The sequence below is a fragment of the Schistocerca gregaria genome, chromosome 1 (genome assembly GCF_023897955.1).
Source record: "Schistocerca gregaria isolate iqSchGreg1 chromosome 1, iqSchGreg1.2, whole genome shotgun sequence".
Taxonomy (NCBI): Eukaryota; Metazoa; Arthropoda; class Insecta; order Orthoptera; family Acrididae; genus Schistocerca; species Schistocerca gregaria.
Window position 1 is genome coordinate 635,536,579 of NC_064920.1, and position 23,292 is coordinate 635,559,870.

Consider the following 23,292-nt stretch of genomic DNA (forward strand, 5'->3'; position numbering starts at 1 on the left):
GACATGAGAGATGCTATGAGTATTTTATTCTCACATTCTGTGGCTATAGCCTAAAGGTAAGACCTCCACAAACACACAGGCAGGGGTTGCAGGTATCAAAAACCTGCCACAAATATCTGGAAAATCCATTATTTGTGTAGCATGTCTCCTTCGAAGGCACACCACTTTTGATCGTAGCAGGAGTGTTGTCCTTGTTCATGTAGACAACCCTCAAAGTATTCTAGTAGTAGATCATGGGGAAACCAAGCAAGGTGAAATGGAATGCTGTGAATGGCTGAATGACTAGAGGTGTGAGGGCATCAGGGCCCATAAGACATTGGAATTGCTGGCATATTGCACAATATGCAGCAAGTCTTTTGCTCTCAGCAGCGTGGGAAAAATGACCATAATCAGTCATTTGGAGGGAGCCAAACACTCCAAGGCAGTCACAGCGGGCAATTGTCTTTTTCGTCAGTCCATGGTAAGTGAAGTGCTACTATTGTTAAGTGATGCATAGACTCTTAAAGTATAACAATAAAAACAATCAATTTTTGACAAAATTATTTAATTAGATAGATAAAAATCTACTCACCAACCAGTGGCAGAACACTCGCATAAGTCAGTTGTAATTGGCAAGCTTTCGGAGCCAGTGGCTCCTTCTTCAGGAAGAAGGGTTGAAGGAAAAGGACTGGAGAGGTCTAGAATAAGTGGTAGATTTCAGGAAAGTCACACAGTACCACGGGTAAGGAGGATTTACCATATGGAATTAGAAGGGAAAACTCTTACAGTCCCCAACAACCAGTATTTCCTTCTAATCCCTTACGGTAAGTCTCCCCTGACCCAAGGTTCTTTCTCGAACTCTAGCCCTTTTCCTACACCTCTCTAGTGCTTTTCCTTCACTCCTCTTCAACCCTTTTGCCTGAACAAGAAGCCACTTGCTTTGAAAGCTTGCCAATTGCAACTGTTTTTTATATTTGAGTTGTGCTGTCGCTTGTTGAGTAGACTTTTTATCTATCTAATTAAATAATAAACTCTCAAAAGCTACACATCATCTCACTGATCTTAGTGGGATTTTATTTTTGATAGCTGCATTGGTTTTTTACCTTGCTTTTTTGGTGATACATTAGGCCATAAAAGGGTATTCCAATAATGCTTTAAAATGTAGCCGAGGAGAACACAAATATCGGTTTAGGTGGGAAACCTTTACAACATGGTGGCATTTTTGACACACCATTGCGCAGCCTGATGTAACCTGTCTTATCAAATGTCAATTTTTGGCGTTCACTGTGGAATTTTGCCACTAATTTTTCAGTGAGAGGGAGGATTGGCAAGATATGCCTCACTGCCCTGCTTTCCCAATGTTTCTGTTCTTCTTGCTTCCTCTTTTAGACAAAGGGGTTGATTTCATTGATCCTTCCTTAATTGCACTTGCGTTCTGAAACCGGATGTACCCATCTATTGACAACTGCTGTTCTTCCTCTGATGGTACATACCAACCTGCTCTCCTGATTTAGGTGGGAGACTCCAGATTTTGAGCTTTTTCTCCGACCTCCCGATTATTTCATTACTTCTCCTGATTTTTTTATCTAATGATCATCAAACCTAAGACGATTGTTTTGAAAACCGATCATTTCAGTTTGTGGCCAATTTTGGAAAGTCTTTCGGTTATTAGTATTTTTAATCGCTGTGCTTCTCAGAGTTTGTAGAAATCAGAAAGTTGTGCATGACATTTTATAGATTGTACTTTTTTCTCTTTCCTGCATATTTTTGTTGAATGTGTTCTTGTATTGCTCATGTTTTGTGCTCTGGTTCACCTTGCATTTGTGTGTTGTCACTGTGCTGGTGCTGCCAAGTTTGTGGTGTTCCCACTAAATCGGTTGTTTTGAACACTTGTTCAGTGGCTAGTGAGAATTAAGATAGAGATTAAACATATCAAGGTGGTATTATGGTAAAATTACTTTTAAAAATCACTTGATCCATTCAACATACAGAAAATAGCAGTATTTTATTTATTAACGTCTATTAGCTCTGGAATTTTTAGCATCCAGACGTTTATAATACATGGTATTCTATCTTCGTTCCTGTATTGTTGTGTGTTCCAGTATTAATAAATCTGCAGCTGCATGCATTGAGCATACCTATAATGTCAGTGTTAATGTGGTGTTCTCTACATCACTGGATATTGTGTTAGTGCTAAACCTGGGTATAGTAAAAGCACAGTATGCCCAGAAATGTTGTGCAGAATGGCCACGTGATTGTAAATTTGCAAACTATGAAGAATTTTTGGTGATGACACAAAAGCATTTTGCAGTTGTTGTTGTTGTTGTTGTTGTTGTTGTTGTCTCACTTTGTTAGCACCATATGCCGACATATAAGCCATAGTGGTACAAAAAAAAAAAGACATCTGCAGCACCCTAAACAAAACTACCTTTCAAAATGATAACAGAGGGTTCCCTTGCATTTTCGTCATTGTGCAACATCATCATGTGGTCACTTAAGTGCGTTGTATGTGAGTAAATTCTGAGAATGAAGTTGTCAGAAAACTTCAAATACATAGAACAAACATAGTGCAGTTATGAAACGTGCACTAAGTCCCTATTTTGTGGAAAATTTGTGGCAAGATATCAGTGACAGAATGTATATAACGTTGTAATTGATGAATCAACTGACAGTAGCATGGCCAAATTTAGGGAATAACATTATTTACAGTGCTGCAATCAATGCAATCATTTCAATATTTTTTAAATCAACTAACCTCAAACATTTCATTCTGTTTTTGTGGAGCAATATCGCAACAATTTCCATGCATTATTATGTCAAGGAAAGATCAGTTATTTGCATTTTATAATCATTACTTAAGTTCCTGGCAGAGGGTTCATCATACCATTTCCAGTTATTTCTTTGCCATTCTGCCTCGAATGACACGCAGAAAAAACAAGAGACCTAAATCTTTCTGTTCACACTCTGGTTTATTTTATTATGATGATACTTCCCTGTGCAGGTGTGGATAAACAAAATATTTCTGCTTTCTTGAGAATGTGATTGAAACTTCATTAATAGCTCTTGTCACAGCAAAAAATGCCTTTGTTTTAATGATTGCCACTCGGACTCGTGTATCATTTCAATGACACGCTGTCCTCTATATTGTGATAATACAAAACGAATTGCCCTTCTTTGGACTTTTTCGATGTTCCCCATCAATCCTATCTCGCAAGGACCCCGTACTGTGCAGCAGTACTCTAGCAGTGGGTGGGCAAGTGTAGTGCAGCGAGTCCCTTTAGTAAATTTGCTGGATCTTCTAAGTGTTCTACAAACAAAGCACAGTCTATGGTTTGCCTTCACCACACATTATTTATGTGGTCTTTCCAATTAAAGTTGTTTGTAATTGTAGTTCCTAGGTATTTAGTTGAATTGACAACCTTGAGACTCATGCAATTTCTGGTCTAACCAAAATTTGACAGCTTTCTTTTAGTACATGTGTGGATAACCTCAAACTTTTCTTTATTTAGGGTCAATTGCCACTTTTCACAGCATACAGATATCTTATCTTTGTTGATGTGATATTTGTACGTCACATGATGGAAAAAGTGATTTTCAAATCACCGAGAAAATGTTAACTTTGTGACTAATAAAGAAAAAAAAAAATGGAATTTGGTGTTAGAATCATTTACATCGTTATGTACGTATATCATTATTTACATCACTTACAATTTGCCAATTATTTGCACTGACCATGCAAATGACCTGTTCAAGAAAATGTTACTGGATACCAATGTAGCAAAAAAATACAGCTCTGCAAGAACAAAAATTGTCGCAATCGTAGGAGAAATGGTCAAAAACATCCCAACTTAGTATTTCAGTCGAATTATGCTACAATAATGGATATGGAATTGACTCATTGGTTAGTTTCAGTTTCTTCATTTGTATTTTTATAGCCATTATGTAGCTTTTTGATGTCAAGGAAAAAGACTCGTGGACTGTGCGGCTGGTCCCGGCGGAGCTTCGAGTTCTCCATTGGGCTTGGGTGTGTGTGTTTGTCCTTAGGATAATTTAGGTTAAGTAGTGTGTAAGCTTAGGGACTGATGACCTTAGCAGTTACGTCCCATAAGATTTCACACACATTTGAACATTTTGAAAAGACTCTTATCAGTTTTCTCTGAAAATGAACTGCAATTTTTGATCACTCATATCTCACCATTTTTTTAAAACTGAATTTCCCGATTTTTTGATTTTAAGGGTTGGCAGGTATACAGGGTGGTTTATTGATCGTGACCGGTCCAAATATCTCGCGAAATAAGCGTCAAACAAAAAAACTACAAAGAATGAAACTTGTCTAGATGGCGCTATGGTTGGCCTGCTAGATGGAGCTGCCATAGGTCAAACGGATATCAACTGCGTTTTTTTAAATAGGAACCCCCATTTTTTATTACATATTCGTGTAGGACATAAAGAAATATGAATGTTTTAATTAGACCACTTTCTTCGCTTTGTGATATATGGCAATGTAATAGTCACAAACATATGGCTCATAATTTTAGACGAACAGTTGGTAACAGGTAGGTTTTTTTAAATTAAAATACAGAACGTAGGTACATTTGAACACTTCATTTCGCTTGTTCCAATGTGATACATGTATCTTTGTGAACTTACCATTTCTGAGAACGCATGCTGTTACAGCGTGACTGCCTGTAAATACCTCATTAATGCAATAAATGCTCAAAATGATGTCCGTCAACCTTAATGCATTTGGCAATACGTGTAATGACATTCCTCTGAACAGCAAGTAGTTCACCTTCCATAATGTTTGCACATGCATTAACAATGCTCCGAGGAATGTTGTCAGGCATTTTTGGTGGACCACAATAGCAAATATCCTTCAACTTTCCCCACAGAAAAAAATTCGGGGATGTCAGATCCGGTGAACGTGCGGGCCGTAGTATGGTGCTTAGACGACCAACCCACCTGTCATGAAATATGCTATTCAATGCCGCATCAACCGCATCTGAGTAACCGCATCTGAGCTATGTGCTAGATGTCCATCATGTTGGAGGTACATCGCCATTCTGTCATGCAGTGAAACATCTTGTAGTAACGTCAGTAGAACATTACGTCGGAAATCGGCACGCATTGCACCATTTAGATTGTCATTGATAAAAAGGGGGCCAATTACCCTTCCTCCCATAATGCCGCACCATACATTAACACGCCAATGTCACTGATATTCCACTTGTCGCAGTCATCGTGGATTTTTCGTTGCCCAGTAGTGCATATTATGCTGGCTTACATTACCACTGTTGGTGAATGAAGCTTCATCTCTAAATAGAACGCATGCAAAAAATCTGTCATTGTCCCGTAATTTCTCTTGTGCCTAGTGGCAGAACTGTACACGACGTTCCACGTCATCGCCATGCAATTCCTGGTGCATCGAAATATGGTACGGGTGCAAACGATGTTGTTGTAGCATTCTCAACACTGACATTTTTAAGATTCTCGATTCTCGTGCAATTTGTCTGCTACTGATGTGCAGATTAGCCGCGATAGCAGCTAATACACCAACTTGGGCATCATCATTTGTTTCAGGTCATGGTTGATACTTCACATGTGGCTGAACTCTTCCTGTTTCCTTAAATAACGTAACTATCTGGCGAATGGTCCGGACACTCGGGTAATGTTGTCCAGGATACTGAGTAGCATACATAGCACATGCCCGTTGGGCATTTTGATCCCAATAGCCATACATCAACACATATCTACCTTTTACGCAATTGGTAAACGGTCCATTTTAACACGGGTAATGTATCACGAAGCAAATACCATCCGCACTGGTGGATTGTTACATGACTATCACAGCACCGTCTATCACAAAGCAAAAAAATGTGGTCCAACTAAAACATTCATATTCCTTTACTTACTACACGAATATGTAATAAAAAATGGGGGTTACTATTTTAAAAAATGCAGCTGATATCCGTTTGACCTATGACAACGCCATCGAGCAGGCCAACCATAGCGCCATCTGGTTTCCTCCTTCAAGCTAGGGAGTTTTGTTCTTTGTAGTTTTTTCGTTTTATGCTTATTTCATGAGATATTTGGCCCGCTCACTATCAATGGACCACCCTGTATAGTATCACAAGGGTCATGTCATCATCTTATTCGGGTATTTGGTTGTTTTCAGGGTGCTGGTACTTCCAGATCATGCTCTCTTTTGTCTGGCAAGATAACTGGACATAATGAAAATGCTCGCTTGACACTTTACTAGATAGCAAAGGCTGGTGAATTGGAAAGCTTGGCCGGCCAGAGTGGCCGAGCGGTTCTAGGCGCTACAGTCTGGAACCGCGCGACCGCTTCGGTCGCAGGTTGGGCTACTGCCTGGGGCATGGATGTGTGTGATGTCCTTAGGTTAGTTAGGTTTAAGTAGTTCTTAGTTCTAGGGGACTGATGACCTCAGATGTTTAGTCCCATAGGGCTGAGAGCCATTTGGAAAGCTTGCAGTTGACAGTCAGTTTGTTGACCTCCCAGCTGTAGCATCATGGCATCACCTCCACCACTGCCACTAATGCTGCATCAACTAACAATTTTGTCACCTCCACAACTGTGACTAACACTGCATTGACCGATTTCAAATTTCCTAATTCAGTAAAATGTTAAAAGGGCAAAAATATTATGAACTTCACAGGCTGTCAAAAATCTTGTTTTGTTTTCTACTACAGCAAAGCAGACTATTTTGTTTCTGGTCGTGTTCCTAACGGTAATGTAGCTAGTAAATTGCAGCTTTGGTAGACCAAGACGTTGTACAGTATTTCTCATGGGTTAGATCCCCACTTTAGGAAAAATATTCTTGGATATCTTGAAGGGGATATTCCTTTTTGTAACCTGATTTGATGAGAGCCTTAACAAGATGGCTAAGTTGCAGCAAATGAATATTGCTCTCAGATATTGGCACAGTGTTAAAAAACATGTTGAAATGCACTGTTTTTATCTGCATTTTAAGGCAATATGTAGGACGGTTTTAAGATAGAAGCTTCTGACCAACATGCTTCAGGTATCAACTGATGAACGTATTGTCAATTGGGCATTCTTGAAGGATTTGCATCTTGATCTGAAGAGTATTCATGGTGACAGTGCCTCAACTTTTATTGATATGGGATCTTGTGGTCTTCATACAATTCCTGAGAGCGTGTTGATGGCCGCGGTCAGCCGTCTTCAGGCTGCTGCCTCGGAGTGTAGCGGCAGTGGGGAGTCTGGTGCATCGCAAGGTACCCCCCAGGTGTTACATGCTTCACCCACTGTCCCTGCTGTCGAGACATCTTCGCGGGTACTGGGCGCGGTTGGGCCACCCTCTCCCCAAGGGGAGTGGCGTTCGCAGCACACGAGGCGGAGGGTCAATGTGGAGGTTGGCCGTGTGGCATCGCCCGCTCTGCCTGTGAGTGGACATGTGGCTGCTCCTTCGGCAAGGTCCGAGCAGCCACACGGGGGGAGGGGTTTATTAGTTATTGGGAGCTCCAACGTTAGGCGGGTGATGGAGCCCCTTAGGGAAATAGCGGAAAGGTCGGGGAAGAAGGCCAATGTTCACTCTGTCTGCTTGCCTGGGGGTCTCATCCGAGATGTGGAGGAGACCCTACCGGCGGCGATAGAGAGCATTGGGTGCACCCGACTGCAAATTGTTGCTCATGTCGGCATCAATGACTCCTGCCGTCTGGGTTCAGAGGTCATCCTCAGTTCGTACAGGCGGTTGGCGGAGTTGATGAAGGCGAAAAGCCTCGCTCGCGGGTTGGAATCAGAGCTAACTATTTGTAGTATCATTCCCAGAATTGATCGCGGTCCTCTGGTTTGGAGCCGAGTGGAAGGCTTAAACCAGAGGCTCAGACGATTCTGCGGAGAGCTGGGGTGCAAATTTCTCAACCTCCGCTACGGGTGGAGAAATGTAGGGTCCCCCTGAATAGGTCAGGCGTGCACTACATGCCGGAAGCGGCTAAGAGTGTAGCGGAGTACGTGTGGAGTGCACATGGGGTTTATTTAGGTTAGAGAATTCCCTCTCTAGGCTCGACAAGACGCCTCCTGAGACGCGGCAAGGCAGGAGTAGGCAAAATGCAACAGGGAATAACAATATTAATGTGCTAATAGTAAACTGCAGGAGCGTCTACAGAAAGGTCCCAGAACTGCTCTCATTAATAAACAGTCACAACGCCCATATAGTACAAGGGACAGAAAGTTAGCTGAAACCACATGTAAACAGTAATGAAATCCTAAACTCAGATTGGAATGTATACCGCAGAGACAGGCTGGACAGTGAAGGGGGAGGCGTGTTTATAGCGATAAGAAGTGCAATAGTATCGAAGGAAATTGACGGAGATTCGAATTGTGAAATGATTTGGGTGAAGGTCACGGTTAAAGCAGGCTCAGACATGGTAATTGGATGTCTCTATAGGCCCCCGGGCTCAGCAGCTGTTGTGGCTCAGCACCTGAAGAATAATTTGGAAAATATTTCGAGTAGATTTCCCCACCATGTTATAGTTCTTGGTGGAGATTTTAATTTGCCGGATATAGACTGGGAGACTCAAACGTTCATAACGGGTGGCAGGGACAAAGAATCCAGTGAAATATTTTTAAGTGCTTTGTCTGAAAACTACCTTGAGCAGTTAAACAGAGAACCGACTCGTGGCGATAATATATTAGACCTTCTGGTGACAAACAGACCCGAACTATTTGAATCAGTTAATGCAGAACAGGGAAACAGCAATCATAAAGCGGTTACTGAATCGATGATTTCAGCCGTAAATAGAAATATTAAAAAAGGTAGGAAGATTTTTATGTTTAGCAAAAGTGACAAAAAGCAGATTACAGAGTACCTGACGGCTCAACACAAAAGTTTTGTCCCAAGTACAGATAGTGTTGAGGATCAGTGGACAAAGTTCAAAACCATCGTACAATATGCGTTAGATGAGTATGTGCCAAGCAAGATCGTAAGAGATGGAAAAGAGCCACCGTGGTACAAAAACAGGGTTAGAAAACTGCTGCGGAAGCAAAGGGAACTTCACAGCAAACATAAACATAGCCAAAGCCTTGCAGACAAACAAAAATTACGCGAAGCGAAATGTAGTGTGAGGAGGGCTATGCGAGAGGCTTTCAATGAATTCGAAAGTAAAGTTCTATGTACTGACTTGGCAGAAAATCCTAAGAAATTTTGGTCCTATGTCAAAGCGGTAGGTGGATCAAAACAAAATGTCCAGACACTCTGTGACCAAAATGGTACTGAAACAGAGGATGACAGACTAAAGGCCGAATTACTAAATGTCTTCTTCCAAAGCTGTTTCACAGAGGAAGACTGCACTGTGCTTCCTTCTCTAGATTGTCGCACAGTTGACAAAATGATAGATATCGAAGTAGACGACAGAGGGATAGAGAAACAATTAAAATCGCTCAAAAGAGGAAAGGCCGCTGGTCCTGATGGGATACCAGTTCGATTTTACACAGAGTACGCGAAGGAACTTGCCCCCCTTCTTGCAGCGGTGTACCGTAGGTCTCTAGAAGAGCGAAGCGTTCCAAAGGATTGGAAAAGGGCACAGGTCATCCCCGTTCTCAAGAAGGGACGTCGAACAGATGTGCAGAACTATAGACCTATATCTCTAATGTCGATCAGTTGTAGAATTTTGGAACACGTATTATGTTCGAGTATAATGTCTTTTCTGGAGACTAGAAATCTACTCTGTAGGAATCAGCATCGGTTTAAAAAAAGACGGTCGTGTGAAACCCAGCTCGCGCTATTCGTCCACGAGACTCAGAGGGCCTTAGACACGGGTTCACAGGTAGATGCCGTGTTTCTTGACTTCCGCAAGGCATTTGACACAGTTCCCCACAGTCGTTTAATGAACAAAGTAAGAGCATACGGACTATCAGATCAATTGTGTGATTGGATCGAGGAGTTCCTACATAACAGAATGCAGCATGTCATTCTCAATGGAGAGAAGTCTTCCGAAGTAAGAGTGATTTCAGGTGTGCCGCAGGGGAGTGTCATAGGACCGTTGCTATTCACAATATACATAAATGACCTGGTGGATGACATCGGAAGTTCACTGAGGCTTTTTGCAGATGATGCTGTGGTGTATCGAGAGGTTGCAACAATGGAAAATTGTACTGAAATGCAGGAGGATCTGCAGCGAATTGACGCATGGTGCACGGAATGGCAATTGAATCTCAATGTAGACAAGTGTAATGTCATGCGAATACGTAGAAAGATAGGTCCCTTATCATTTAGTTACAAAATAGCAGGTCAGCAACTGGAAGCAGTTAATTCTATAAATTATCTGGGAGTACACATTAGGAGTGATTTAAAATGGAATGATCATATGAAGTTGATCGTCGGTAAAGCAGATGCCAGACTGAGATTCATTGGAAGAATCCTAAGGAAATGCAATCCGACAACAAAGGAAGTAGGTTACAGTACGCTTGTTCGCCCACTGCTTGAATACTGCTCAGCAGTGTGGGATCCGCACCAGATAGGGTTGATAGAAGAAATAGAGAAGATACAACGGAGAGCAGCGCGCTTCGTTACAGGATCATTTATTAATCACGAAAGCGTTACGGAGATGATAGATAAACTCCAGTGGAAGAGTCTGCAGGAGAGATGCTCAGTAGCTCGGTATGGGCTTTTGTTAAAGCTCCGAGAACATACCTTCACTGAAGAGTCAAGCAGTATATTGCTCCCTCCTACGTATATCTCGCGAAGAGACCATGAGGATAAAATCATAGAGATTAGAGCCCACACAGAAGCATACCAACAATCCTTCTTTCCACGTACAATACGAGACTGGAATAGAAGGGAGAACCGATAGAGGTACTCAGGGTACCCTCCGCCACACACCGTCAGGTGGCTTGCGGAGTATGGATGTAGATGTAGATGTAGATGTAGATGTAGCGGTGCTCACATTAATTGTGCCAATGAAGTTCTTGCGTTTCGTTTTGAGAGTGTGAGAAGTCTTTGAGTAACTCGGATTTTCCTTTGTGCGGTGTCCCTGATCCCCCAGAATCCGATGATCAGGTGCCTGGGGTAGTAACTCTGTGGTCATCTTTTCCATCATGCGTTCAAGTTGAATTTTGGTTTTTGTGGTGATCTCTGTTGAGACCACATGTATACAACTCGGTTTTGAGTTCGAGAAGGCTTTAGTGCAACCGCCTCACCTTCAGGTGGCTTGCGGAGTATGGATGTAGATGTAGATGTAGAAGAATGCAGTCTTAGACAAATTGGGGCATTGTACCTTTTCTGAGATCGATGTATAATGTATTGAAGAAAGTACCTGCAAGCTTTTGTGATCCAGCTCTGATAAATAGCAGCCCAAGACCTAGCAAGGCTAGAATCATGAATGCCTTGCAGAAATTCTCTTCACAGAATTGATTAAGTGCTAAGGACTGTGATAAAGTTGAGAAAGAAAGTGTGCAACTTCTCGATAAGGAGATATTTTCGGATCTCTGTGCAAACTATAGACAATAATCAATTTTTTTTGGAGATACTTACTGGATGGTGATACCAATTGTCAGCATTTGTATAGCTTTCTCCGAAAGGTTCTTATTCTGAACCATGGTGAAGCTTTTGTAGAGCAAGGTTTTTCCATTAACAAAGAGTGTGTGATAGTCAACCAACAAATCAAGTCATTGGTAGCCATACATCAAGTACGTAAAGGCCTATCAGCTGGAAGTGTTTTTAGGATTGACGTTAACAAGAGAGTGATTCTGGACTATCACAGCACTTGAGATCATTGTGGTGGGGCTTTAAAGCAGAAGCATTGTAAAGAAGATGAAGCAGCTGAGAGAGGTAGATGGAAGAGGTCCATCATTCTTCAAGTTAAAGAACTGGAGGCTAAATGTCATGGATACTGGCCAAAAGGGCCACTGAACTGAGTGGAATTGATGAAGAAATCACTTCTCTCACAAAGGAATTTTGAGTGGTTTTTGTTGATTGACTGGAATTGGTTATTTGACAAAATACAGAGTAGTATTATTTGGCAGAGAAAAGTTGCTAAACATACCCCAGTGCATTTCTTATTTTTTTAACTTTAATGATAAATTATACGATGTACTTCCTTTGTTTGTCTGGTATGATGCATTATCTCGCCTGGAAAGTTAAAAAAATCCTATATGGTAGGATGAAAGTGTTACCAAATTATGAAATGTAATGAAAAATGTGACTGAAAAGACCTCTCTCTATATTTTGATGTTCGTTTTGCGAGGCTTGTCAGGATATGAATATGTTTTATACACTCTAGTTTGTGTCCATTTTTTTCCGAACTCCCTTGTAATATTTAGTGCCACAATCTTGACCATAGCAGACAGCCCAAATAATCCATGCTAATTTAGGGAAATAAAATTTTAAATTTCTTATGTATGCACCTAATAAAATATGATAACCCTTGTATACAAAGGATGAAGAATGGTCTGTTGTTACTTCCATATGTATGTCTTGTTATATTACTTTAACATGTATTGTAACACCTAATTAAAAGGCAAAACTTCTGTTTAGTTTTCATGTAATCATAAGATTGTCAGTTTTGACAAACTTCAAATTTGTTATTGATTTTTATCTGATGAACAGTTTTCTGGCCGGCCGTTGTGGCTGAGCGGTTCTAGGCACTTCAGTCTGGAACCACGCTGCTGCTATGTTCGCAGGTTTGAATCCTGCCTAGGGCATGGATGTGTGTGATGTCCTTAGGTTAGTTAGGTTTAAGTAGTTCTTAGTCTAGGGGACTGATGACCTTAAATGTTAAGTCCCATAGTGTTCAGAGCCATTTGAACAGTTTTCTGCTTATATTAAATTCTTGGGCCATGATTGGAGCAAGTTGTATGATGGTTTGATGCCATCACATATGTTTACAAGGTATGAGTCTGTGGAAAATTTGTGTTGTCTTTAAAAGCACTAATGGAAGCTGTCACATGATCTTGTTATAAAATCATAAAATAAAAGTATTCAAAGTGATGTTTGAGGTTTTGGAATGATAAATTGTAATTAAATATTGAGTTCTGCGATAAAAGTTTCATTTAAATAATGATTTCATAATATGTTATTGTCATAGCTATTTGACAAAAACAATTTTAGCCAAGTAAAATTTTCTGTCGACACTTTAAATCTTTGCTTTGGTAAACTTGTATTTCTGAGGGTACATCATAGACCTACAGATGTGTGTCAGTATTTGTTCTGCATTTGAAGAGAAGTGATGTTTATGTAGCACTTACTTGTGAGTGTTTTAAATGCAATATTCATGTATTTAAAAACTGAATAAAGCAACTAACAAAGTAAGCTAACAGTAACAGACGAAAAGTTATTGAATAAATTGTTTTTGTCTCAATTTTTTCTGATTTGGTGTCAGCAATGACAGGATTGCTGTTAACTCAGTCAGTCAGCTCATTAATAAAAACAAAAATTCTTCATCCAAAAATGGCTTTCATTTACACAACTTCCTTTTTACTTATCCTTCAGATCACAAATCCTACTCTTTATTGTCATCTTTTGTCTTTACTTACCCTTAGGATCCTAATATTTGCCAGAGAAAAGTGCTAAAACTTGTGAGGAAATCAGGGAATTTCACTTGGGGAAACCCTGATACATTTCTGAATGTTTTTAAAGTTTGATATGTGCTACAAATATGGTATTATTTAAAAAATTATGGGTACATCAAGCAGAAAACACTAGTTCTCAGTCCCATCACTGCAGAGATACCTGTCAGAGACCTTAATAGTTCACTATCAGAGGAAATATGTGAGATAAAAAAATTCTAAGACTAAAGAAAATAATGGATATTGTAATTGACTGATAAAGCTTGTATATGGCAATCACATTAAGCATGTATATTTTGGATTCTTAACATGCCCTTTTTAGAGTCAGCTAGAGGGTATTTACATCTACATTCATTCTTTGCAAACTATTGTGAAGTGCTTGGCAGAGGGTAAATCCCTTTGCATCATTTATTAGAGTTTCTTTCTTTATGTATAGAGTGCAGGAAGAATGATTTTTCGAATGCCTCTGTGTATGCTGTAATTATTCCGATCTTTTCCTCATGATCCCTATGTAAGTGATATGCAGGGGAATTGTACTATATTCCTAGAGTCAGCATTTAAAGCCGGTTCTGGAAATTTTTGTTAATAGATTTTCTCGTTATAGTTTGTGTCTATCTTCAAGAGTTTTCGAGTTCTGTTCCTTCAATATCTGTGTGATAATCTCCTACAGATCAAACAAATCCGTGACCATTCATGCTGCCCTTATCTGCATATGTTCAGTATCCCCTAGTAGTCCTATTTGGTACAAGTCCCACCCACTTCAACAATATTCTAGAACCAGTCGCATGAGTGATTTGTAATCAATCTCCTTGGTTGACTGATTGCAGTTCTCCAGTATTCTACCAATAAAGTGAAGTCATCCATGTGCTTTATGCTAGACTGAGTCTGTAGGTGCATGAAATGGAATGATCACACAAAGTGTTACACCCAGGTATATGTACGAGTTGGCCAAGTCCAGCAGTGACTGACCAATAACTAACTTCTGTTGCAGATATTACCCTTAAAAATACGGGACTGGAAAGTCATTGGAATGTACGTAGTTGAAGCAATAAAAATAACACATCACTGTTATATGAGCTATTGAGTTTCTGACAGGCATAGAAACAAAACTGGAACCATTGCTAAGCTTTTAGCGCTTTATTGGAGCTACACACCAGTACAGCAACATTGTATTGGCTGACCACACTGTCCTGATGTTGCAGATTGACTGGAAAGTAGTCAGATAAGACAATGTAGCCACGCATAAGAATGTGTATTTTATATTAGTTAGGTCTGAAAGAGGATATTGACTCAGTGCCTCATCTATATGCTAAATCTTGCCTTAATCTAGTAGAGAAATGTAACTGCAAATATTGCAGGTATAATATGTGGAAGTGTGGTTTTAAACCATAAAGTTGATTTCCCTGTGTAAACTTTAACCAGGAACATTGAAGTTACCATTTTGTCATCTTCCACTGCTCACAATGTTTAGAAGAGACTTTGTCAAACCTCTCTTGTCCTCCCACATACCTCCAAACCCTGCCTTGGAGACCCGCTATATTTACCATCCCCTCAGAAATTTCCTCTCACTACCATACAGAATTGAGAACCTATATAGACCCACAACATAGACATTAACCTCTCCTCCAAAAGCCTCAGTCCCACAGAAGTATCAGTCCTTTCCAAATCCCTGGCCTTTTGCCACACACCTAAATTCAGTCATGTTGGGCTTGTTAAAGACATTCTCCCCTTCTCCTGGTCCTTACAACAGAAACACTTTTCCCCCATGCACCCTGTCAGTCGGGCTTAATACAAAAGTAACATTGAGTCCTGCCTGACTCACTTCACTATTCCACTCAAGAATAATCTACCCTTGCTGTCTCCAAATCACCCTCTGTTAACTATCCAGAATTCCTAACCTCTCCTCACCATAATTCCCCAAATCACTCAACATTGTAAACAAACTTACATCTGCAGAAAGAACTGCAACACCACATAAAATCTGAGACCCCCTCATAATCATACCTACTAATAAGGGCTTCGTCACTGTGTTTACAAGCTGCAGGACTCTTTTGAAGGCACCTTCTTCTTCTTCTTCTTCTTCTTCTTCTTCAGTGCATCTGTCTTATGACCAGTTTTCTATATTTTTTTTTGTTTGTCATCCGTCATTGCAATTCTCTTCATACCTCTTCCTCTTATCCCTTTTACTTTTCCCTCTATAATTCTTTGTTGAAAACACTTTCTGCGCAGTTTGAGTCAACCAAGATATTTTTCTCTTACTGATCATTTCCAATAATCATCTTCCCCTGTTTTCTCCATTATATTTTTGTTCTTAAGCCTGTTAATCCATTTCACATTAAGTGTTCTTCTCCATAGTTGCATTCCGGAACTTCCTAAATATCATTTCTCTTTCTTTTTAAATGTCCATGATTCACTGCTGTGTAACACTACATTCTACACAACATTTAGCAAATTTTTTCTTCGAGTCCATTGGATTTCCTGTAGATGTTAGTAACTGTGCCACGTTTTAAAATTCTCTCTGTCCCGTAGATATCCCCCTTCTTATTTCTTTTCTACAGCTTTCATTCCATGCTATTAATGTTCCAAGGTACGGAAAGGATTTTATTTATTCTACCTTTTTCCCATCTAAGAGTGCTAACTGGAGCTTCCTTCTCACTTATTCTCATCAGTTCTGTCTTTTCCATATTTATTCTCATTCTATCCTCATCGTGCCTTCTTGCAGTACTCTTTAACATCTTCTGTAGCTCCTCTTCTGATTTCGCCAGGACTGCTTGGTCATCTGTATATTTTACAGTCTGTATCCTTTCTGCTCCAGTTACAGTGCTCCTCACGTCCTCTTTGGCCTTACCTATTGATTCTCGTCCTCATAAGTTGAGTAACTTCAGTGACAGTGAACTTTCTTGCTGTAAACTCATCTCTTCCATTCCTACTCTCACTTTCTGCTTTTCATCCACCACCTTCATTAACTTTCTATCTTTCCAGGTTATACTAACATCACTTAAAATTCTCACCAGTATATTCCAGTTGACTACTGAAAGCCTTCTCCCTGTCAATAAAACAAATGTACCCCTCCTTGTTCATTTCTGTCACGTCTTCGGCAGTCATCAAATGCTGAAAAATCCAGGATGGAATAATGATAATATTATGAAAAAGGATAGATTGCTACTCATCATATAACAGAGATGCTGAATTGCAGATGGGCACAGCAAAAATACTACCAAACACGTAAACCTTCAGATGGAAGGCCTTCTTCTTAAATAGACAAAACACAAAAACACACACACACACACACACACACACACACACACACACACACACACACACACACACACAAACTCGGCTCATACACACATGACCAATGTCTTCGGCTGGCTCAATCCTCTTCAGTATCACTCACTTTAGAATGTGACTAATATAACTAATTGTCCTATAATCTTTGCATTCTTTTGTACACTTTTAGATAAAATTACTAGAATGGTCTTCAGTAGATCTTGAGGACAAATTCCTCTGTCATAAATTCGGTTTACTACCTCAGTCAGTTCGGCTATTGAATGTGGACCCAAGACCCTCAGTGCCTCAGATAGTATTTCATCACAGGCCAATGCTTTCTTTTCCTGGTGCTCCTGAATTACTTTCTCCAATTTGCATTTCAGTATCTTAGGACCTCGATCTTCTTTATTCTTTCCCCTTTCTTCTGAGACCAGTCTGGTGCTATCTGACTTTGCACTGCGTAACTCTTCCACATAATCCATCCAAACTTTCTTCTCTTCCTTTGCTATTCATACCGTCTTCTTTCCATGTTTGTGTAAAATTCCTTGTTTGCTTATTTTCCTTACTTCTCTTCTTGTTAAGGATTTCATTGTTCTGTACATCTCTTCCAATTTTCCTTTCTTTTCCATTTCTTTTATTTTCTCACATTGTTTCCTCATCAAATCCTCTCTAGCCTCGTCAGTTAAGTTTCTTAGTTCATATTTAGTTTTCTGCACTGTCTTCTGCCTTCTTCTGTACTATCATTTTTCCATTTTCTGCACTCATCCATTTTATTCAACATACTTCCTATTATCCTTTTTTCCTATTTCTTGTTGTTTTCAACTCTCCAATTTCTATCTTGAATCTCTGTAACTTTGTATTTCTAACGGTATTCTGCTCTTCAGTGACCTCTACACTTCTCCTTATATTTTCAACATAGTTGACGGATCTCTTTCGTAAAGTTAACGTTCTTCAATTTCTCAACATCCCATTTCTTCATCTGGTGTCTTTCTGTAATATGCTTTAATCTTTGCCTAATATCTGCTATGAGTAATTTGTGATCTATATCAGCATCTCCACTTCAGATGGTTTTTGCCTTTTTAACACTGTTTTTGAATCTCTGGTTGATAATAGCAAAGTATATTTGATATCTGGCAGTGTCACCTGGAGCTTTCCATGTTGACAATCTTTGTCGACAGTGCTTAAACTAAGTGTTAGCAATCTAGAGATCAAATCATTTACAGAAGGTTATCAGTTTTTCTCTCTTGGTTCAAATTCGGTGATGACATCTTCAAGATCTACACTAAGAGCGAAGACACCCTATTCACATACTTCAAGAACCTCAGTACCTCCCCCTCCCATTTGCTTCATTGGATCCTCCTCAACGTAACAAACCACTTCCTTGATGTCATCCTCCATATCAATAATGGCCTCATTAGGACCTTCATTCACTTCAAATCTGCCAACCACTAACAATACCTTGACTCCGGTAGCTACCATCTATTTCACACCTAGGAGTCCGTTCCATACCAACTAGCCACCCACAGTTGTTGCATTTGTAGTGATGTGCAGTCCTTCTCCAAATATTCCAAGGGTCTCACTGAGGCCTTCGTCGACTAAAATTACTTTCCCAACCTCTCCCAGAAACAGATCTCCTGTGCCTTGTTGCACCAGTCTCCTACCAACTCCTTTCCACCCACCAACCCAACATACCCACTCTTTAGTGACTCAGCAACACTGAAGACTGGAGCAACTGACTCACTTTCCCGCCAGGGTTTCGAGTACCTCTCATTGTGCCCTGAAATAATAAATATCCTCCCCACCCCTCCCACAGTGGTCTTCCGTTATTCACCTAACCTATGCAGTATCCTTATCCATCCCTTCTCCATCCTTGTGTCCACCCCCTTGCCTCATGGCTCATATTCCTGCAATAGACATAGGTGCAAGACTTGTCCCATACATCCTCTCACTATCACCTACTCCAGTTCTGTCACAGGCATTTCCTACCCCATCAAAGGTAGGGCATCTTTGATAGCAGCCACTGTGCCACTTTCTACATGGGCATGGCAACAAGTGAGCTGTTTGTCCTCATGAATTGCTAAGATCATATTATGGCTAAGAGACAGATGGACCACTCAGTTGCTGAACACGATGCCCAGCATGATGTATTTCACCTTAATGACTTTTTCACAGCCTGTGACACCTGTGACCTTCCCACACCAACAGCTTTCCTGCACTGCACAGCGGGGCACTCTCCAACACTGTGTTCTTTCGTTCCTGTAACCCCCTGGTCTCAACTGTCCTCCACCCACCTATCTCCTTCCCTGCTCCCACTCCAGCATTACATATTGCTTATATCCTGCCTGTGTACCTACTTCGTCCTGCCCCCTTCTCTACTTCTCTCCCCATTCCACCTTCCCCCCATCCCCCACAGCATCTTGATGCTGCCCTGTCCTGTCTCCACAATATCTCTGCACCCTCCCACAGGTAGCACTAGCATCTTCCCCAACCCCTACACTTCTGCACTTCCTCATCTGTGCCCTATGCCTCTGTGTTACCCTTACTAACCAGCTTGAAGACACAATTTTTTATGTTCTGCAGGGCAGCAGGTCACAGAGATCTGGCAGAGAGGCTAGTGGAGTGCGCATATGAACTGACAGACCGTTTGGCTTACTACTTGTGCTCTCGTCGGCCTGACCATGTGGCTGGTCAGCACTACATCATACCTGAGATGGCCGATCCACTTGAGCTCTCAGAACTGTCAAAAGTTGCCCGCAAAAAGCTGCAGCAGGTATGTTGACTAACAAATGTTGTATAGCCTGACAGTAATTTTCAAATACAAAATTTTACTTGGGAAACCATTGTAGCTGTCCAGTTTGTGTAAATAACCATAAGTGCTACACTGAGTGACAACGATATATTGTGATGGCCGTAGTATTTTAGCATCTAACAGGAGGTCAAAATTTTTCTTTAACAATACTTTAAAATGCAAAACTGTCAGTAATTACTTGTTAGTTACAGACTTATTAGGCCTTTACACACTATAACACTAATTGACGTGGTTGACTTCAAAATCTTAAGAAAAAAGGTAATGTTTAATGATTTTCTGCATTGTTTTTAATGAAATGCAATTATTCTACTTAAACACAATGCAGAATATTCTCCACAATGCAATGCATTGTTACAAACATGCTTACAATGATGCATAGCACGCGAATACAATGCCAAAGAGCTCAGATTTTTGGTGGAAACAACTGATGGGTATGCAACTAATATCTTTGAAATCTTCTGAGTCTTCGTGATGCTGTCTGCTAGAACTTAAAGAAGTTATTGTACTGTTGTAGCACAAAGCTGGAGGATCGTTTACTCTCTGTGATATTTCTGGATAAATAGCCATTTCTATTCTTTAGGAATCATTGTTAAGCATGATTAAAACGGTTATGTTTTACAGAAACCAGAGATCTTGCCATTCACCTCCACCCGAGCCATTAGTGACCAACCTCCCCCCCCCCCCCCCAACCCCCCCTCCCTCCAGTCCCTCTCCTGCTTCTAGCCTCCCTCTACCCCACAACAACTAGTTCATTTGCCAAACTATAGTGTTTACACTGTTAGTTCAGCTGGCACCACGTGGGTACATAGGTGTGTGTGCATTGTTGTATCGACTCTAACCTGTCGAAGGATAGCTCATAAAGCTAGCAATTTTCTTTCTTAACTATTGGCAATTCAACATTTCTGCTTTTTGGTGATTGGTCATCTCAAATCTGAACGTATTTTGGCTTATACAGATGGATCTAAACCACAGTGGCTGGAGGTTTGCTTGCTGTATAAATGCATGGTTCTCTCTGACACCTCTCCCTTCATCTTCGTTTCTGCTCTGTCTTCACAACAGGCAGGCCATTCACATCCCGGAGCCTGATTGACATGCTCTTCCTTTTGATCTTTGCCAACCAATTGATATTTCCTCATAATTTCACAGTTTTCTCAGTTCAGTTTTCATTTTGAGCTATATGTATTTTTTTAAACTAATGTACTCAATTTATTTTACAGCTGCCAAACCATGTATTTGAAGAGTTAGCAATGGATGTGTATGATGAAGTTGATAGAAGAGAGATAGATATGAGTAAGTAATAACATCACTTATAATGGATAAAATTAAAAATTAAAGTTACCCGTAGAATCACTGAAGGCCAGCAATATCAACTAAGATTATGGGAACACATGATACACTGTAACCTTAAAGTTTCTTTCCTGAAGAATGTAGATTAAACAGCAGGAAGAAGGCTCATAAGTTACTCAGTATTCTGAGCTAGGTTTTAGTATACAGTCGCAAGAAAACACACAAATGAAACAATATTGCTTATGTACTTAGCATCAGTTAGTGCAGCTATCCATAAAGCCAAAATGAAGTTTTACAAATGAATAATGACAGTAATCCCTGCTTTTAAAACCACAAATTCTGCCACCAAGTGCCAAAATTACATTCCATATGGAAGAGGTTGGAGGATGGGGCTTGGATCAGGATACTCAGAATCCACCTTGAAGATAAACTAACAGATAAGAGGAGGAAACGTGCAAAACTGTTTGCATCATTTGTCAGTTTACACGTTCATAGTGTGGCTTTCTGCATTGGTACAACTAGAGTGAAACGGATTGAAAATATGAAAAGGCACATGAACTGTCGGTCTTAGTGATATCAAGCACCTAGTTAATGAGTGTTGTCTACAGCAGAGCCATATGAGACTGCAATACTATACAGGCCATTTGGATCTTCCTACCTAGAAAATTTCTCTCTGAACTTGAGAAAGGAGAACTTTCTCTCTAATGTATCCTCGCATCATGTCATCCTCATCTGCCTTTGTTGATATTCTGTAATATATATTCCCCTATTTTACTCTGTTTATTATACTTCCCTTTTATCATTCTTTACCCTTACCATTTTCTTTTCATCTGTATCCATCTGTCTTTGTCACTGTACTGGCTCTCGTCCTCTCTTATTTGATAGAGACCTCTTGACAAGGGTTCTGACTTACTTGCAATACTCCTCCAAAATCTTCCAACTGTTTTCACTACTGAACAAGGAAATTGTGGTTTTTATAAGTCAGAAGTACTATTGCTGTTAATTTGTGTTTTTCTATCAGCTCTACAAGGAATTGCAAAATCTGAAAGTAACCCCATCTATTGCTCTATGACTATAATATATTTGTTAATAGAAGTTTCCGTTTTGTATAATGTTGTTTATGATTCGTGAAGGTTGCTTGTAGATCTTAGATGATACTATTTTATAGAAGTTGCTTCAAGAGAGACATTAAATTGCAGGTGGTTACTTAAATACATAAGAATAATTTGCTGTACCATTTGTGTTCTAAATACATCAATTTTGTGTTTTCTCCTTTCTTGTTCAGTTTGGCTATCATCTCATCGAGGCAGTAATGCGACAGTGCCTGCTGATTGGTGTTCTGTGGTTCCTTTCCTCCCAGTGAATCCAGAATACTCAGCAACACGTAATCAGGGTCGTCAGAAGTTAGCCCGATTTAGTGCCCGTGAATTTGCTACGCTTATAATAGATATATTAGCCGATGCACGTCGACGGCAGAATAGCACTGCCACTACGTCTTCACTTGTGATTTCACAAGGTAATTCAATTGGAGATCTTTTCTTTTGTATAAGAATAGTTCATATTAGTGTTGACCTTACCTTATCCAGACAAAAAGGAAAATGAAAGTAGTAACTTGTGTTAACAGGGCAAATTATTAATTTGCTAGTTTTCCACAACGTCGGTGAAATATTTTGATATTTTACTGTGAGAAGTCATTGAACATAACGTAAATTTGTAGTGAATGTAATTTTAAAGTAGCTTCAATGTTTAATTGAGTTGATAAACAAGCTGTGTCTTGCTGACATGTTTACTTTTCATAAATTAGTTTTTCATGCTGGTTACAAATCTGAAAACCATTCTACACTATCTTATCAGGTTTTGAAGATATTGGCAAAATTTTATTTTCATGGAATACCGTGCAGCAAAAATTTTTAAATTCGTTTTGGTTTTTTTCATCCAACACAATAAACTACCAGTGAAACTGTCCTGTGGGTATGATTTTTGCACACATTGAAAAATTTTCAAGTATAATTATCATCAGTAGGGGTTGCATCTGTGCACAAACATTCTGAACGAGTTCAATATGATGCTATCTCTTCTCCATTGCCAGAATCACTTGCAGGTTCACTTTTCATGAAAAAGTCCAAGAAGCCAGTGTTCTTTAATCTCCTTTCAATGACTTTGACACTGACTACCAACCTGTTGAAGATATTAATCTGATAAATGATGCAGAACTTTGCAACCTTCCATGACATCTGGTAATAATAATAAACCATTCAGAACTGCTAGGTTCACCTCTTGTTGAACTTCCATTTGCTTGCACTAGATTTGATTACTTCACATTTCTGACATGCACCCCGCCCCCCTCCCCCTCCCACACACACACACACACACACACACACACACACACACACACACACACA

The 23,292-nt window shown here is 40.0% G+C and overlaps 1 protein-coding gene across 2 annotated transcripts in view; it reads left to right on the forward strand.

Annotated features, from left to right (window-relative positions):
- Nucleotides 1–23,292, forward strand: part of LOC126360253 (ARF GTPase-activating protein GIT1) — a 238,080-nt gene that overhangs the window by 115,323 nt on the left and 99,465 nt on the right. The window contains exons 5-7 of one of the 2 annotated variants that reach the window (XM_050007694.1): nt 19,375–19,564; nt 20,821–20,893; nt 22,176–22,406. In XM_050007694.1, coding sequence (XP_049863651.1) covers nt 19,375–19,564; nt 20,821–20,893; nt 22,176–22,406 — 494 coding nt within the window. The remainder of the gene's footprint in view (nt 1–19,374; nt 19,565–20,820; nt 20,894–22,175; nt 22,407–23,292) is intronic. The other variant, XM_050007695.1, reaches the window with a different exon arrangement.